The sequence below is a fragment of the Parasteatoda tepidariorum genome, chromosome 5 (genome assembly GCF_982258835.1).
Source record: "Parasteatoda tepidariorum strain Cologne lab strain chromosome 5, Ptep-v5.0, whole genome shotgun sequence".
In the NCBI taxonomy this organism is placed as follows: domain Eukaryota; kingdom Metazoa; phylum Arthropoda; class Arachnida; order Araneae; family Theridiidae; genus Parasteatoda; species Parasteatoda tepidariorum.
In genome coordinates, this window is record NC_141759.1 from 6958885 (window position 1) to 6977787 (window position 18903).

The 18903-nt window shown below is 32.7% G+C and overlaps 2 protein-coding genes across 2 annotated transcripts; both read right to left on the minus strand.

Moving 5' to 3' along the window:
• Positions 1-1089: 1089 nt before the first annotated feature.
• Positions 1090-10168, minus strand: LOC147808527 (uncharacterized). The gene is made up of 2 exons (XM_087162598.1): positions 8498-10168; positions 1090-1533 (listed from the first exon to the last, which is right to left on the minus strand). Exons 1-2 carry the CDS (start codon positions 10166-10168, stop codon positions 1090-1092), a joined length of 2115 nt encoding a protein of 704 aa, XP_087018724.1.
• Positions 10169-10432: 264 nt separating this feature from the next.
• Positions 10433-12337, minus strand: LOC147808528 (uncharacterized). The gene has a single exon (XM_087162599.1). It carries the CDS (start codon positions 12335-12337, stop codon positions 10433-10435), a length of 1905 nt encoding a protein of 634 aa, XP_087018725.1.
• Positions 12338-18903: the final 6566 nt, after the last annotated feature.

An 18903-nucleotide genomic window follows, 5' to 3' on the forward strand; every position in this document is an offset into this window, starting at 1 on the left:
ATTGCTTAATGCCATTGCTGGGCCGGGATAGCCTGGTTGGTAGGGCACTGGGCCCATATCCAAGAGTTAGTGGATTCGATTCCCGCCGGCCGAAGACCTTCCGTGTAGTAAATGGTGGCTGATACACGCTAAATCAGTCGACTCATAAAGTCCTTCATGTTCCCATAACGAATCATACATCTGAGGGTACTGAACCAGCAGTTTATTTGTCTTCTGAATTGGTTCAAAATTACAAGGCTGCGGAGTTGAACATTAGTAGTTGAAAACCCAAAATTGGGCCGGCTATTTAACGACGGATATATAAATAGTACTGGTGGAAAAATAAACAATGATAAAAACAGACAGCTTAAGAGCCAGAACACCTGAAATAGTTTAAACTAGTTTTGTTCTGATTAAAGGAGTAAATGCTTGTTAAGAAGATGTTGATTGATAGCATAGCACCCTGAAATCTCTAATAACTGTTGAAACAAAATCATGAATCCATCAGCACCACTAAGCAGTGCAAAAGCATTCAAATGCATAAACTAATATGGGATAGAGGTTAATCAGCATCAATAATCAGTACAAAAGCATTGAAATGTATCAATTAATTTGGAACAGAGGGAGTCGTTAAAAGGGGATAATTTTTTTCCTGTTGCATGTGATTTTTCTTAACGAATTTTATATATTTTCATATTGTTTGATTTCAAATCTGAAACCGATATTTCTGTATAAGCTATATTTATCTCATTCAATTCCAAACCAGGATATTTTAAAATTCATACGAATGAAGACTAAGCGTCCCCACTTCTTTGGTACATAGGGTGAGGCAGGAAGAAGACAATAATATATTTAAATTTATGATGCATTATTTTAAAGTCATATATTTTCTGCCTCACTCAAGTGTTATTTTCAAAGTAGTAGACAAGTGTTTAGTGCATAAATCTCAATAAAATTTAACATTCTGCCAAAAAAATTAACTAAACTAAAAATATATTTGAAAAACATCTGCATTTTTCTTAACGAAATTAGTGTTAAATTTAAAATCTCTTCACGCGAATTAGCCCTGGTAACAATTTTACATTAGCTGCAGCTGGGCTTGAAATTGGCTTATACGGGTCCCATAAGGACATGCACCGAGGGACCTATATTGATACGTCTAAATTTTTCCCTTCTGTAACCAATATTACAAAATATAAACACCCCTATATTGACTTGTAGAATGAGGCAAGCGTGTGCAGATATGGAGCTAGGCTGAAGGAACTCGTTGTAGTCTGATCTACACTGACTTGCATTGCAACAGCACGAGGAAGCAAGTTCTTCGGCATTACCCATTATCGAAGTATTTTCACTTTTGTAATGTATATAGATAGACTTCATAGACCCCTTGATAGGCTTCAGAAGCCACGTTGTACTCCCGGGTTTTACTAAAGGTCTTAGTCTTGCAGTAGTTAAGTGATAATCATGAATTAAAAGACGAAATTTAGAGAAAAGATTGAGTAGAAAATCATGAAATAGATGTATGTACGTTGCAATTGCCAGTTTTGAAACAGTCTGCAATAACAATATTTTTATTTATTTTTTTGTAATTCATAATTTGATGGAAAGGAAAAGCAGCTTGAAACATAAAATAAAACATCGGTATTACAACTGTTCAGGAAGCAATATGTTACTTATGAAATAATGTTAGGCATTTCATACAGCAAAATTAACTCCCCAGCTTCAAAATGGCACTTTTTTCTTTCTTTCTTTTAAAGTTTTATGTTTGGAACTTTTTCGAAAATATTTAGAAAACTATGATGTTTTTTTTTTTTTTTTAAGTGTTTGCTCTTAGTCGTCGTGTAATGAAACTGCTTTCAATCACAATCTTATTTTTAGACATTTGCCGGGAAAGTGCTTTAAAATATTTTGAAGTTAGAATTTTTGTGTCTTTCGGCAAGAAGAATTTTATTAAAAATTGTTATTAAATCAAAGTAAGGACAATCCTACCAGTAGCAAAACCATCAATCAGTGAGCGTGCGTGCTTTCTCTTGCAAATGAGTTCGGAATATTTAATTGAATACTAGATGTGTATGATTTTTCATTCCTTGCTAAAACGATTGTTAAACGAACAGCCATATCACTAGGTTCAACGCCCCAACTAATACTAGGTACAACGACCCAAACTATATTTCAACGCTTAACTAGGTAAGTTTAGCGTTAAATTATAGTTTGTGACGTCCTGTAGCATACCTCAAATCGAATAAATTTGTATTTGTAAGCGTACTTACTAGAAGTAAATAAAGTATAATTGAGCACAGGATTTTTAATTGAAAATTCTAATCAAACAGTTTTCCTTTTATTTTAGTGGAGGATAAATTAAATTTTTGAAGTATGGAAGTAGTTTTACTTTTGGATGCACGGAACTTATAAGGCTATAATATAAAAAATAAAATTTTAGGTTTAAAAAAAAATTCTTTCTTCCACTTTTAATCTTTGAACTACTGTTTTTAAAGAAACGCCTATTTTCTATGAAGAAGTCAATCTACATGATTTATAAATAAGTTTATTCTGAATTAAAATAAGTTCATCAGCGTAATGTTATATTTTCGTGTGAATAAACATGCAGAAGAAAGTAGGCGTTAATTTTCCTAGCATATAAAATTTTAAAAATATGACAGCATAAGAGGAAAAACAATCTTAATTAAAGAAAATTTTAGCCATTAAACAACAAGAAAACAAATTATTCAAAAAAACAGAAAAAAAATTATTTTCCCGCTATCGGGCAGGTTTGATTGTACTCCAAGACATTAATTTTTTAATTTTTAAAAAGTATACCAATATATGTTTTAAATTTTAAAGTATATAGAATTATAATTATAAAAAAAAATTTATCTAAATCTGAATAGAAAAACTAAAACTCGGGGGAGGTTAACTTCAGTGAAGTTACTTACCCTGGGTATGAATATTATTAAACAGTTCGAGTATAGCAAGCTTTCCGTGGGGATTAAAAAGTTAGATGAGTGTGTTTTTACAGTCACATTTGGCCATTAATAAAAACAATATAAATGAATAGGTACAAAATTCTGAAAGGTTTTATAGTCGGTCATGTCATGTTAATGGAGTCGTGTTAAGTCGGTCATGTTAATGGGGCTTTACTTCTGTTTATTAATGATGACCCACTTTTCTTTCTTTTTTTGTTTTATTGACACTTTTATCTATATTCATCATTCCCCCCTTTGAAACACATTGCTTAGATGTATTCATGATTCTGAAAGAAAGCACAACATTATAGAAATGGAAATTACCTTAACTCAAAAAGCTAGGCATACAAATTGGTACATATTATAGTGCACATAGTAATGCATAAAATAACAAAAAAAATAACAAGACCATTATGGTGTAACAGAAATTAGCATATGTATAAATGAATAAGTAATATGCTTCAATTTGAAATAGAAAAACTACCTTCAATGTAGAGTAAGATCACCTCTAGCAGCAATACAGCTATGCTTTCAATTATGCGGTCTGTTATAAGTGCGAACCAATGTCTGGAAAACAATTGCAAGCGTGACAAGGTTCTGAGGAGGATTGAGAGAAATGAAATTAACACCATATATGCAATGCAATTAGTATTTAATGAAATTAACACCATAGCTTCATAATGGCATTTTTTTCTTTCTCTCTTTAAAAGTTTTATGTTTAAAATTTTTTCGAAAAGATTTAGAAAAGTATAAAACTTATTTATTAATTTTTTAAAAGTGTCGTCGTACGATGAAACTGCTTTTAATCACATTCTTATTCTTAGATATATGGCAGGAAAGTGCTTCAAAATATTTTGAGGTTAGAATTTTTGTGTCTTTCGACTTATAAGGCTATTTTAGAAAAATTTAAATTTTAGGTTTAAAAGGCTTTGCTTCCTATTTTAATCTTTGAACTACTGTTTTTAAAGAAACGCCATTTTTCGATGAAGGGGTCGATCATGATGATTTTATGAATAAATTACTTCATTATTAAATCAGTTCAGGAGTGTAGGATTATATTTTCCTGTAAATAAACCATCCAGTCGAAAGTAGGCGTTAATTTTCCTAGCATATAAAGAATATGAGCTCATAAAAAGTGGAAAGTGAAAAAAAATGTTCAATCGAAGAAACTTTTAGGCATTGAACAACAGACATACAAAGTGAAAGAAAAAAAATTTACTGTAAAATGAAATTTTCTTCCCGTTACCGGCATTTTTAATCCTACTCCAATTTCCTAATTCATTTTCGAAACTGTTACCAATATATTTTTTAAAATTTAACATATAATTCTATTAATATCAATTCAGTTTTAACTTCTTAGTTTACCACCGACTTGTAATAACATAACATAAACTCGGGGATTTTAATTTTAATGAAGTTAAATACCCTGGGTGTGAATTTACATTCGATGGTTTTCGCTGCTCTGACTCTGAGCAGGGATGAAAGCGAGACGGAAAAGAGAAAAGGCTGGTAGTAAAACCATTTCAGTTATTGCTAGTTTATGGGAGGAGTTAAGTTAACTTATCATTTATTAAGCTCTTTAACAATATCTATTTTAACTTCGAGGCGAAGCAGATTTATATATATATGCTCAAATCCAAAAGAAATCTTGGTACTTACATATATTTTATTTTTCTCGTAAATAATGCTATAATAAAATATGTAGCGTACCAGTTTTTCATCTTTTCCGTCTTGCTATATAAGGGTTTTCAGTCATGACTCTGAGGAAATGCTGGCTGTAACGTGATAGTTAATAGAATACGGTGTAAACTAACACTTTTTTAAATATTAGTTTATGCCAATAATAGAAATAATTGAGTTTAATTTCTTTTAATAAGTTGCATCGATTAACTTCTGATAAGTAAAACAGAAAAGTACTAAACGAGACGTTAATATCTATCAAGAATACGATGAAAAGTAACGCCTATTTTATGGAGTAACAGCAATGGGCGTGAAGTCGTTCAGCTTACTCAGTTCAGTCCATAGCTGAAAGCCCTTATATAGCAAGACGGAAAAGAGTACAAACTGGTACGAAAGACATTTCATTCTAGTATTTTTTTCAAGAAAAATAAAATATATGTAACTATCAATATTTCATTTATAATTTCAACATACATAAAAAACTGCTTCGTTTCCAAGATTTAGTAGAAATTGTTAAATCGTTTAAAAAAAGAATAAGTAAGCTCCTCCCGAAAACTAGCAATAACTGAAATAGTTTTACTACCAGTCTTTCCTCTTTTCCATCTCGCTTTCACCCCTGGTTCAGTCATCACCTTCTACATCAGAGAGCCACCACACGCTTTTTTTATACACGGTGCACCTGAAACAAAATTCCATTTTAAAAGTAATTGAGAAAAAGTTATCACATACATTTAATAATTGAATCTTTCACGGTTGAGAAGTAAATAAGAAAAATCAATTAAATCCACAAATTTGAAAAGAAAAATTAGACGTATATTTGCCTTAATTTTCTTATTTTCACTTGATATTCCATGAAATGGCTCTTTCGTAAACTGGTTTACCTTTATAGTGAGTACGTATAAAAAACCGTGTGAAGTGGCCTTCAGTTATGGGAAGCGTTGGTTCAGTACCTACCCTCACTGCTTTATGTTATCTGACATAACTCATAGAGATAAGATAATGACATAACTTATCAAATGGAAGGCGTTTTCTAGGATGCACTAAATTGTCCTTACACCCGACTCGTTTTTTTTTGAGGAAATTTTGAAGCCATTTGGATCAAAATCTAAACATTGTATTTTGAGACTCTCTTAAGTAGTATTTCATACATAAGTGTATTTATTGTTTGTAATTTACAAAAGAATCGTTTTAAAACACTTTTTACCTTCTCAACAATATTCCAAATTTGAAATTTAAATGTTAATGATAACTTGTAAAATGAACTTAATTTTGCTGCTCGAACAATAGGTTAACACTAACGTATGATTGTGCACGGTTTGCATGAAGGACACACCATAATAAACATGTCAAAAGAGGTCATATCGTTTCTGACAAAATATGAGACAATTTATTTACATAGAATTAAATACAATTTATTTCTTTTATTAAAAACAAAGTTATCTCTTTGTAAATTTCACCTTTCAAAGAAATTATTTCCTCGGGTAGGGAATACTAGTACAAGGCAATATATTACGTGGTCTAGTTTTAATATTATTCGTCAATATTAAGGGGAGATATAAGGCCATGTAGTCCTACAGAATACTTCCAGGTTAGCGTTTCCGGTGTATTTCAAAGTCATTTGGCTCACAACAAGTTCATTCTACTTTGAGACTCTCTTGCGTAGTATTTCTTGTATACATGGTATTTGTAACCTGATTTATTATTTGAGTTTACAATGGGTTTTATGTCTGAAATTCGAAGTGATTCTTGCTGTGTAGCTTAGCATTTGAAAACTTAACATTTAAAAAAAATACTTGTTATAAACTGCTTATTACCTTCACAGGAATGTACCAACTCGAAAATTTAAGCTTAAATGATCTTTTGTAAAATTAGCTTAACCTCGTAGCTCGACCAAATTGCTAGCACTACTGTATGACGGTTCATGGTTCGCAACAAGAACAAACAGTAATAAGTAAGTAAAAAGAGGTCAAGCCAGGGCTTGCTAAAAAAACGAGTTCTTTCTAAGAAACCGTATCATCTTTTTTTAACAATCTATCTAAAAATAAATTAAATGTAAATTTTCGTTTCAAACTCTCCAGATTTACTTTATACCATTAATATCTTATGAAATACATTAGACTTGAGCAAGGAAGTCACAAAATTAATCTCTTTTATTGAAAACAAAATTACCTGTTTGTTGAGGGGGTCGATATGCGGACTGTATATTACGATTGATTAAGTACAAACGATAACTATTTAACAATTTATTAACAAACGATGAATGACGCCATTTGAAGACGTCCGACGATATCAAAAACAACAAGAAGTCTTCTTTTCGCCAAATGAAAAGATAAACGAAGCCAAAGCCGATAGAGGCGCCAACATACCGCCCGGCTTTGAAATATCAATTTCAAACAAATACATAAAAACAATAATAGACAATTTATAACGCAAATGATAAAAAAAGAGTTCTAAAAATTTATGACTAAATAACCAAATAACATAATATTTTTCAAAAGCAAACTAAATGCATACAATCACATTCTTTATGACAACAATGAAAAAAAATAAACATGTAAACTAATTACTAGTAGGCTCATTGATAGGTAAAACGCATATATTTGATATGCTGCGTTTAAAGAAACCTTGTGCAGTTTTTACAATAACAACTCGAATTTTTCCATCATTTCCTGGGATAACCTTCTGGATACGACCAATAATCCATGAACAAAGGGGTAGATTATCTTCTTTAATTAAAACTAGTGTTCCTGGTTTAACATTGTTTTTTTCGAATAACCATTTACTTCTTTGCTGTAAATTATTTAGATAATCTCTTGACCATTTTTTCCAAATAGTTTGATTGATTTTTTGTATCCTTTGCCACCGAGAGAGTCGATTATCAGGAATGTCTGCAACAGGAAATTCCGGAATACTGTTTATGGGTCGCCCAATTAAAAAATGACTGGGAGTTAGGGTCTCAAAATCATTGGGGTCCGAAGAAAGGGGAAAAAGTGGTCTACTGTTTAATACACCTTCAATTTGGTTTATAACCGTTAAAAATTCCTCTAATGTTAATTTAGAGTTTCCAATAGTTCTTTTCAAATGGTGCTTAAAAGATTTAACTCCCAAATGCCACCAAAATTTGGCGATCTGGGAGGAATAAATTTCCAAACAACGAATTCATGGGATAAATAGGAAGCAAGATTTTCTGAATTTTTAACAAGATCATGCAATTTTCTCAATTCAGATTGAGCACCAGTATAATTTGTGGCATTATCAGAAAATATAATAGAAGGCAGACCTCTTCTCGCGAAAAACCTTTTAAGGGTGGCAATTAATGCTTCTGCTGTCAAATCACTTACTATTTCCAAATGAATGGCACGGGTAATAAAACATACAAAAATTACAACATAGATTTTGTTTAAGATTCCCTTCCGCTGATTTTTATATTTAATAAGAAAGGGACCGCATAAATCGGTTCCAGTTTTTGAAAAGGGAGGGCTTATGGTAACTCTTTCTTTCGGTAAAGAAGCCATAATTTGCTGTTCTATCTTAGGTTTAGCTTTGAAACATGTTATGCAATCGTGAACGATTTTCCGAGCAGTGTTCCTACCATTTAAGGGCCAAAACTCTTGTCTAACACAATGAAGCAAAGTTTGCGCACCAACATGCAAATTTTTTAACTGAAAATACTGGAAAATTAAAGTAGTTATTTTATGATCTCTTGGAATTAGCAATGGGTGCTTTTGATCATAAGATAAATTCGAATTGTTGATTCTGCCCCCTACTCTAACCAAACCATTAGAATCAAGAAAAGGATTTAAATTACTTACGTGGCTGTCCTTCAATCTTTTTTTATTTTTTAATGCATGTATCTCCTTCCTAAATACAATTACCTGTACTAACTTTACTAGAGAAAGCTTTGCATGCTGAAGTTCCTCTCTAGTGATGGGACCAAACATCCTTTCCTGTTTCCGACAATTAGAAATGAACCTATAAATGTAACTCAAAATACGAATTAGTTTCACAAAATTATTACTTAAAGTGAGAAAACTATTAACAAAGTCTGAGTTGGAAGACAAAGTAAGAGTTATATTCGATGATTTTTTAAGTTCAAGCTCATAAAGTTCACTGTTCAAAATTTCAATGGATTGTTGAAATGTTGGTTGAATGTCTAAATTCGATGGTCCAGAGAACCACAAGTCCAGTGACACCAATTCGGAAGGATCGATTCCTCGCGAAATCAAGTCAGCAGGATTCTCCTCAGATGGTATATGTCTCCAGTGAAAATTATTTGAAAGTGTTTGAATTTTGGATACACGATTTCCAACAAATGTTTTTAATTGGTGCGGAGATGAGTTAATCCAAGCCAAGGCGATGGTAGAGTCTGAAAATAAAGTGACCTCTTTGATATCCATTCTTAAAGCAGCTATAACTTTTTGAACTAACTTAGCAAGCAAAAGGCATGCACATAACTCCAAACGAGGTACGGATATTGTTTTTAGAGGTGCAATTCTAGATTTACTGGCTAGGATTTTAAAGGCAGAGTTAGAACTGTCAGGATGAAGATATATCACAGCTCCGTACGCCAAAGTGGAAGCATCAGCAAATCCAACGAGAGCAATTTTCTTAACTTTAGAGGTTAGAACATATCTGTCGATTCGAATGTTCTCTAAAGCTTTCAGGTTACTGACAAAACGATTCCATTCTAGAGCAATGTGATCCGGCAAATTGTCATCCCAATTAAGGTTTTGAGTCCAAAGTTTTTGAAGCATTATCTTAGCTCTACTGATGACGGGTCCAAGAAAGCCAATTGGATCATACAACCTAGCAATGACTGACAATACATCTCGTTTGGTATAGGTTGATTGCTGGAACACGCATACTTTGAAAGTGAACTTGTCTTGTCCCGGTTGCCAAATTATACCTAGTGTTTTAGTAGATTCTTCAGTCTCGAAAGAGAATTCTTCGTTAAAGTTGATCAAGTCCCTGGAATTCGAGTTCCATTTGTGCAAGGTCATGCCACAACTATCAAACATTTTTACCAATTGAGTCTTTAACTCTAAAGCCGATTCAAGATCTGTTGATCCAGTAACTACATCGTCCATGTATAAATCAGAAAGAACAACTTCTGAAGCAAGAGGGTAATTCAACTGTTCATCCATTGCTAACTGCTTCAATGTTCTAATGGCCAGAAATGGAGCGTTTTTTGTTCCATACGTAATTGTTTTCATTCTGAATACTGTAGGCACTTCGTCTTCTTGAGTTTTCCACAAAATTCTCAATAAATCTCTTTGAGACGGATCGATTAATATTTGACGAAACATCTTCCTAATATCAGCTGTTAAGGCAATCTTGTGTTTTCGAAATCGAACAATCAAATCAAAAACGTTTTCTCTCACTTCTCCGGTTAGCAATATGTCATTTAAGCTTTGTCCTGTCGATGTAGGCGTAGAGGCATTAAATACGACTCTTAGTTTTGTAGAAGTTTTGTCCGGGCGAAAAATGCCATGATGTGGCATGTAATATGATAAAGAAGGTGAAACACCATCTACAACCTTTTCCATATGATTTAAATTTTCGTATTCGTTTATGAATTCAAAATAAAGTTTCTTCATTTCAGGATTGGTGTTCAATCTTCTCACGGTCTGATTCAAGCGTTTCTGAGCTATATAACGAGATTCACCAATAGTTTCCAGCGCTTCCTCACGAATAGGCATTTTGACCATGTAACGACCGCTTTCTACTCTTTTATGATTCTTTTGAAAGTGACTTTCGCAAAATGCTTCTTCATCACTCAAAATTCGGGAATTATCTATTTCTTCAATTTCCTAAAATTTCTTAATGCTATTTTCAATGTTTTCTGCACGATAAACTAAATTACAATAATGTTTTGGATGTTTGGATTCAAATGAACCACTAGCAATAAAACCAAAAACAGAATCTTGAAATGTTAAGTTTTCTGAAGTGCGAAATTTATTTTCTTTAATGACTTCAAAAAAATGTTCAGCACCTAAGATCATATCAATTTTTCCAGCCTTAGTGAAAGAGGGATCAGCTAATATTAAATGATTGGGAATAACAATGTTCTGTAAATTCAAAGTGTTAGATGGAATTAAATCCGTAATTTTATTGACTACTAAAAATTCAGTGCGAAGCGAAAACGATGAATCTTTATTAGAAACAAGAGCAATCAATTTATATTTAACATTTGTTTCATTTCCTCCTAACCCACTTATTGGAATATTTATTCTTTCTTTTTTCAATTCGATTTTGTTTGCGAAATCCGAAGTCATAATGTTTACCATACTTCCACTATCCAACAATAAACGTCCTTGAACGAAACAGTTACTCACAGGATTCCATATCCAAGCTAGAGCCGTTGCGAGAATTATGTTTTTATTTTTACAAGTGTTTGTAGTAGCGAACACATGAGATATTAAATTATCATTTGAAACATTATTTATGTCCTGAGAAGTTGGATTACAGACTGGCGCCTGCGATTCTTGCTCTATTAGAGATTCCGAATTAATCTCCGTTTGGCGAAAATTATTTTCCTTGCGATGCAATAAGGAATTATGCTTAGCTTGACAGAATTTGCATGTAAATTTCGATGGACATGAATTCAGTTTATGTGATGCATTTAAACAATTAATGCACAGATTATTTTTCTTAACAACATCAAATCTGAGAATTGGTGACATTTTTAAAAAAGAGGGACAGTTGTAAATTAAATGGTCCTTTGAACACAAATGGCATTTATTGCAATTCGATTTCACAACAAAGTTGCGTGCTTTGTTTTGATGTTGAATATTCTTAGCTTTGTTCACAAAAAAGTTTCCCTGAAGATTTTCTAATGTTTGACATCTTTTTTGAATAAATTCCATAAATGTATTGAATTTTGGAAGTTCAGTAGAAGTTAAACTCATTTCATACTGTTTGCGACTTTCCTTATCCAATTTTTGAACAGTTATGTTAATTATTAATTGTTCAACAAGATCATTACTTTCCAATTTCATTAATTTTAAACCTCTTAAACTTTTATTTAAAGTATCAATTAAATGTCTCAATTCTTTATAAGATTCAACAGAAATTTTTTCAAAATTCAAAATGTTCGAGATATAATTGTTTACAATTAAACGAGTATTTTCAAATCTTTCTTTTAGGATTTTCATCAAGGATTCAAAAGTATCTTCTGGTGTTTCAATATATTTAGCGTCACCTTTTAAAGCTGAACGCAAATAAAACAATTTCTGCATGCTATTTAAAGACTGATTTTCAGTTATCAAACTATCAAATTGAAGCTTAAAGTTATTCCAATTTTCGATTTTTCCATCAAAACAAGGCAAGCAAATATCTGGCAATTTAACATTTATTTTACTATTACTTAATTGTTCATTGTTATGCAAATGAGAAATATTAGAACTTCTTGAATGAAAAAGTCTTTGTAAGCTTACCTTGCAAGATTCTATCTGTTCTTCCATTTCATCAAAATGGGATTGATAAGCTTCTAATTCTTCATCCTTCAAAATTGAATAATAATCCAGTTTTAAAACTTCTATTTCTTGAAGAATTAATCCTATGCTATCGATACGAGATTGCAGTTCGAGACAGTCAGCCTCATTTCCATTTGTAGAAATAAAGCTTTCTAATCTAGTAATTTTGCTTTTAGAGCTACCACGACGACGATTCAATTGTTTTAAGCTCTTTTCATATTGTTCCTCAGTATCAGTCATTTTTGCAAATCAAAAATGTTTCAAACGAAATCCAAAAACGAAGTTATGACGAAACGAAAACGAAAGTTGATCAAAATTGTTATTTTCAAATTATATCAAGTTTGAACTCCGGGTAGACAGGAACATGTTGAGGGGGTCGATATGCGGACTGTATATTACGATTGATTAAGTACAAACGATAACTATTTAACAATTTATTAACAAACGATGAATGACGCCATTTGAAGACGTCCGACGATATCAAAAACAAAAACAACAAGAAGTCTTCTTTTCGCCAAATGAAAAGATAAACGAAGCCAAAGCCGATAGAGGCGCCAACACTGTTTAAGGACATCCCCACCCAGAATAAGCTGTAATAAGCAGTTGCGAACTTTCTGGAAGTCGAGCAGGTCAAGAGCTCGTACTTATATTGCATTTATTTCGCGGTTACACATTCAAAAAGTAGGCGTTACTATTCTAGTTCTACGAGTTAGGCCATTTTAAATTCGTTACCGTTTTCTTAAAAATCTTGCAGAAAGCGGAGCAGTTGGCATCCCTGTAAAGTTAAATATTAGCCCTGTTAAGCACCGCTGCGGTACATGGCCTTTCCAAGAAAATTTTTGGTTGATTTTTGGCCTTGATGACTACGGCGATGGTCTCGTCGAAGTGCACAAGGTGGTTCAGAGTCACGGTGTGACTTTTGCGGAAAAAACTGCGGAAACTAATAATTGGTGCACCGGAGTACCTGGCCGAAAACGCCACCTCCGTAAATTATATGATTACAAACAGAATCGAAGGCCATTGATATTAAAATTATTTGGGTTATTAAACTTAATATTAGTAGTTAAATAAAATTGTGGGAAAGAAGATAGAACAGGGATAACACAGACAGGTAATAACATAAACAATGAAAAAAAAAGGAAATTTTTTTTTTTATTTATTATAAATCATTATTTATTTTTTATTTAAAATTATTGACAAATAAGCAGTGCGTGATTAGCATTGTTAGTAGTTGAATCAGTAAATTCCGCGAAGGATTGGGCCAACCCAAGAAGGTGGAAAAGGGTAATGATGACAGAGGAGCCAGTCAGGGGGATAGAAAAATCAGCAATACGTCTCAAACGATGTCTTGGAGATTATAATAGTAATGGAGAATTGCCTTAGGCCGTCTCCTGCTCTTAGGGTCATCAGGATCGTAGTTAGAGGAAGACCAAATAAGGGGGTTGAAGTGTCCAGTGCTCTTAAGAAAATACTTAAGAGAGCTATTTTTGTATAAGTCAAGAAGGCTAGGCGTACAGGTGTCATTAGATATTGCGGAGGGTTTTGTTATAAGCACTCTGTAAGAGTTTAAGATTTGTCTTTGCAGTCCCCCCCTCCCCGAAGGCGGGTGCTGCATATTTTAATAGGGGGGTGAGAAGCATTTTAAAAATTAGAATCCTGTTATTAGTGCTGAGGGGAGAGTTCTTTTTTAGAATAGGATAAAGTGCACATTTTGCAGCCATGAATTTACTCTTAATGTTTTTAAAATGATATTTGAATGTCAGGGTTTTATCCATAATGACACCTAAGTACGTGGCCTTCGTTTCCCATTTGAAAGAGAAGTTGTTATCAATGATAACATCCTTCTTGTAGGTCCTTTTTCTGGTGAATAGCACCACCTGAGTTTTGTCGATATTGAGGGCAAGTTTCCAATTTTGGAAATAGTCAATGATGGTAAGTAATTACTGTGTGACTTTTGGGCATATGCCTGGAATTTACAGACAATTTCTTTAGTTTTTCACAGGTGGTAGCTCAAAAGTTGCAAAGATTTCAGCGATTATTCTGTCAGAAAACAAGGAATGAAATTCTCCCCTATTAATGTATAATATATTATTAGAAAAATATTTCAATCTGTTTATTTTCAAACTAAAAAAGAAGATGAGATTTTGTTATCTACCACGAAGAATTTACAAAAAATATTATATTATTTAAAAATTATTGCATTTATGCGAACAAACATTATTTTGTTTTCAGATAGCGGTATTAGTCGAGGCGTCTACTGAGTATTTTTAGAATACTGGTTTCTACTTACAAAAAACAGTGTGGAGGCTTTCAGTTATAGGAGGCGTTGGCTACATCCTCTTAGCTTCTTGTACTAAGCCATCTGAGGTTTTCGACAATAAAAAATGTTAGAATCTTAACCCCTTTGGGACGGGTGATTCAGAAAAGCATTCGTACAAAGAGAGAATGTAACTAAATAAAAAACGATAACTTAAATGTAGTCGTTGCCAGTTTGACGAAATATATATATATATATATATATATATATATATATATATATATATATATATATAAAGGAGTAAGTTCATTTTAATTCGGTACTCGCTTTATAGATTTCGTTTTGTATTTTGTTCTTTATTTTACATTTTATTTTCTATTTTTTGCTTGATATATTTTTGACTTAATATAATCTATTTTTGTTTCATTTTTTAGTGCTCCTTTCTCTATTGTATTAATATATTTCACTTTGGCTATATTGATCCAATATCAGAAAGGACTTTATTTTGCATATATAATGTTTTGAGTTGATAAAGAAATTATATCTTCTCATTATTTGTTTTCCGCCTTTTTACTTCTTGTTTTAATATTTTTTAAAGATATTTTATTTTAATAAATTTTCTTTTTCTCCTTTCATAAATCTTTATTATTTTCCATGTTTTCTCTATGCCAACAATCACATAGTCACTTTGGTGAATGACCGAAATATATTTATGTCATATCTGATTTGATATTAATTTAGTCGTTGCTTTCATTATATATATTCGATACTTTAATATCTGCTGAGGATAGATTAGAAGAAACATCAGCGCTCAGAATACCGGGAAAATGTATACCAGGTATTGAACCTTAAAAAAACATCTGTGTATGGTATAGTATGCAAATGTATACTGGGCAATTGCACTTAACTTGACCTAGTATATATTTCGGGCATTTGCCGAAACTACTATGTACAGGGTAGCAAAAAATATAGGGATCATTTTTGAATGTTTTTATTTCCAAACATTATTACATAAATTCAGCGATGCTTCTCAATATGTCAACCTCTGGCATAATAGATTTGTCTACAACGCTTCGGCCATGATTTTAAAGCCTGCAAAATTATTTCCTGGGGGATTTTTTTCACCTCTTCTCTAATAGCTCTTTGAAGGCCTTTTAATGTAGAAATTCTTCGCTTATTCAGTTTGTTTTTCAGATGTCCCCATAGGAAATAGTCGCATGGTGCAGCATCAGGACTGTTTGGAATCCATTGTTCTAGTCTCAGGAATTGCAGTTGCTGATCTGTTAGGAATTTCTGGGTGACCTTAGATGCATGCGATGGGGCAGAGTCCTGATGGAACACAGCATCACCATTAGGGTACAATCTGCAGTAATCATCCTTAAGAAAGGGCTTTAATATTTTCCGTACGTAATACTCAGAATTTATTTTGGCCCCAGGTTCCCATGAGCGGATATGCCCATCCAAACCATTACGTCTTTGGGATGAGGCACCGTGGTTGATGGTGTCAAGTCTCGCTTGTTCTGCCCACGGCTAAGCATTGGTATCAGATAGATAGATCCAAGCTTCATCAGTTGTAATGAACTTTCGCCATCTGTCCTTACGGAGAAGCTTGTAGAGAGGCCATGTACGTTGCCTCCTAATCTGCACCGATCTCTCACTTAAATGATGACATTTAGGTTTTTATGGCATTTTTTCTTCAACTTTTGTTTTAGTTGATAGCTTACAACTTGCTGACTCACGTTGAGAGCTTTAGCCATGCTTGACTGTGCTGGTGGATCCGGTTTTGATGTCATCTTATCAAGCTTCTGCAAATCTGATTTCTTCAATTTGCTTGGCCATCCACTTCTTTTTGGCTTTTATTTTGCATCAATCCGAGTTTTGAATTCTTGATGCGACTGAAATGGCTGAGTGAAATCGCAATACCTTTCTTTTTAAAATGGGTTTGTATAACCCTGTGGCTCCATTGAAGTTCTAAAAATGCTTGTAATTGACCAATTAGCTTTTTGTAAAATTTTGATTTTATGAAATAGTATTGTAATTGAAAGTCTAATAGCAGAGCTTTAGATCAGTATGCTATATATATAAAAAAGTTTTAAAACTTTAGTGGTAGATAACCATAAAAGTGATCCCTATACTTTTTTGTTACCCAGTAATTGTCAACATTCACCGGTGGAAGTCAACAATCACCAATTTCGGTCATTCACAGTAACACTGTTTCTCTTTAATCTTCCATTAAAAGTGATCGTGGAACGTTTAAAAAAAAGATTTTGTGACTGTCATAGAATAATGTTAACAAAATTTCAATTGCAGTTGAGTCAGGACCAAATGCATACCTGCCAACTTTTAATCCTTTCCATTATCATTTTTCTCAGTGGTATTTATATAGAATTAAAATTTAAATTTTAAGCAAAAAAATAAGTTGTATTTAGAAAAACTTATGCTGACAACCATGGTAGTAACACATATCAATTTATATGCTACTTTTTTTCGAGAATAGTGGTGATCAAAATCATTTTAAAATTATGTTTATAAAAGAAAAAAAACAGTATATATTTACTACCACTTTAAATATGAAAATAAAATTTTACGCCAAATGCGTAAAAGTTGGCAGGTATGCAAATGACACCCCATGGAAGATTGGTTATGGACTTCTAAGTGTTGGATTCATTATAATCATTGCCGGTTTGGGCTATATCATCTTCCGAATGCATAAGTGAGTATAGATTGCATAGTTGCCTTATTATAAGGCGTATTAAATTGCATAGTTCTTTTGCTCTTTTGTCTCAGGTAAAATAATTTTTCTAGCGGAAATTATAAATATGTAATAAGAAATAATATGTTAAATAATTATTTGATATAGTGTGTAATAAATAATAATATGTTATGTCGGCATAAAATATATGTATGTTATTGTGAATGACCGAAATAGGTGGTTGTTGACTTCCACCGGTGAATGTTGACAATCATATAGACTCTATGATAAATGTCCGAAATATATACTAGTCTAGTTAAGTTCCACTGCCCGGTATGCCCTACATCAATGTTTTTTAAGATCAAGTGTCCAGTATGCATTTAACCGGTAGTCTGAACACTTATGTTTCTCCTTATCTATCCTCAGCAGATATTAAAACGATAGAATAAGTAGAATTATATCAACAAATAAATTAGTATCAAATCGGATATAACAAATATTTTGGACGTTCACCATAGCGACTATGTGATTGTTGACATTCACCGGTCAAAGCCAACATTATCTTGATTTCGGTAATTCACTGTAACGTACATATTGGTTGTTTCATAAATATGAACAAACGACTAGCAATGTTCAACTCCGTAGCCTTGTAATTTTCAACCCAATCCAGAGGACAAGGGAACTTCTGGATAAAGTGGGGGAAATTTGCTTTTATTGAGGACTGACCCGCATTAACGTTACATGGCGAGGAGAAGCATGAAAATTTCTCACGGTTAGCCTGACTGCAAGAAGACTCTAGCCAACGCATCCTATAACTAAAAGCTTTAGCACGTTTTTTTTATAGGTTATCCGATCAGACCACTATGAAGGTAAACCATTAAACGAAAGAGCCATTTAATAGAAAATCTAATAAAAAGAAGAAAGTGGTAAAAATATATGTCTAAAAATTTTTTTAATTTATGAATATAATTGGTTTGTCTTATTTACTCGTCAACCACTACAGATTCAATTCTCAAATATATATCATAAATTTCTCCCAATTGCTTTTAAACTAGAATTTAGATCCCAGGGCACAACTGGCTCATTTTTTAAATAGTCCGCGCAGACTACTTATAAGAAACTGTGTGGAGGCTTTCTGATGTAGGAGGTGGTGCTCTAGCCCTGGGGTACGGGAACAGTTTAGCGGGGGTACGCGTTCTTATGTGATATATCTTGCAACAAACGAAAATTTCAAAACATTTTATTTAAAAACAAAGTTAACCATGAAAATTTACAATTACGTATTTTTCTAACGGCTATTTTTTGTAGACTTAACAGTTAATAATTAGTGGAGTCAACATCCAGTTGTGATTTTGAACTTATGTGCAATTTTTTTATAGTAAAAAATGCATTCATTTTTTTATTAGTGGTACACAGCATTACGAAAAATTTAGAAAGGGTACACAAAAGTCATAAGTTTGGGAAACACTGCTCTAGCCGATGATCCGTCTACCACAGAGGATATTATAGGTCACCATTTTAGTCGATGTCAGCCGGGTGTTAAATTTGTATCGAATAGCCATCGCTCGGATTAGAACCAATGTCACCTCATTGGGAGGAAAAATCTATTACAAAATAATTTGGACAACTTTCCTCTTATCCTGACTATATCCACTCTGAAAACGTCACTCAATCTTTCGTTAACAAACAAAAATACATAACTGCTAATTATTACGCAAGGAAGAAATGTTGTTAGAACAAAGTTTACTATAAATGACTTTTTCTTACCATTTTTAATGATGTGGGGTTATTGGAATTACACACATTGCAGGCTCATAAACATTTGTGGAAAAAAGGACAGCACAAAGATACATCCAG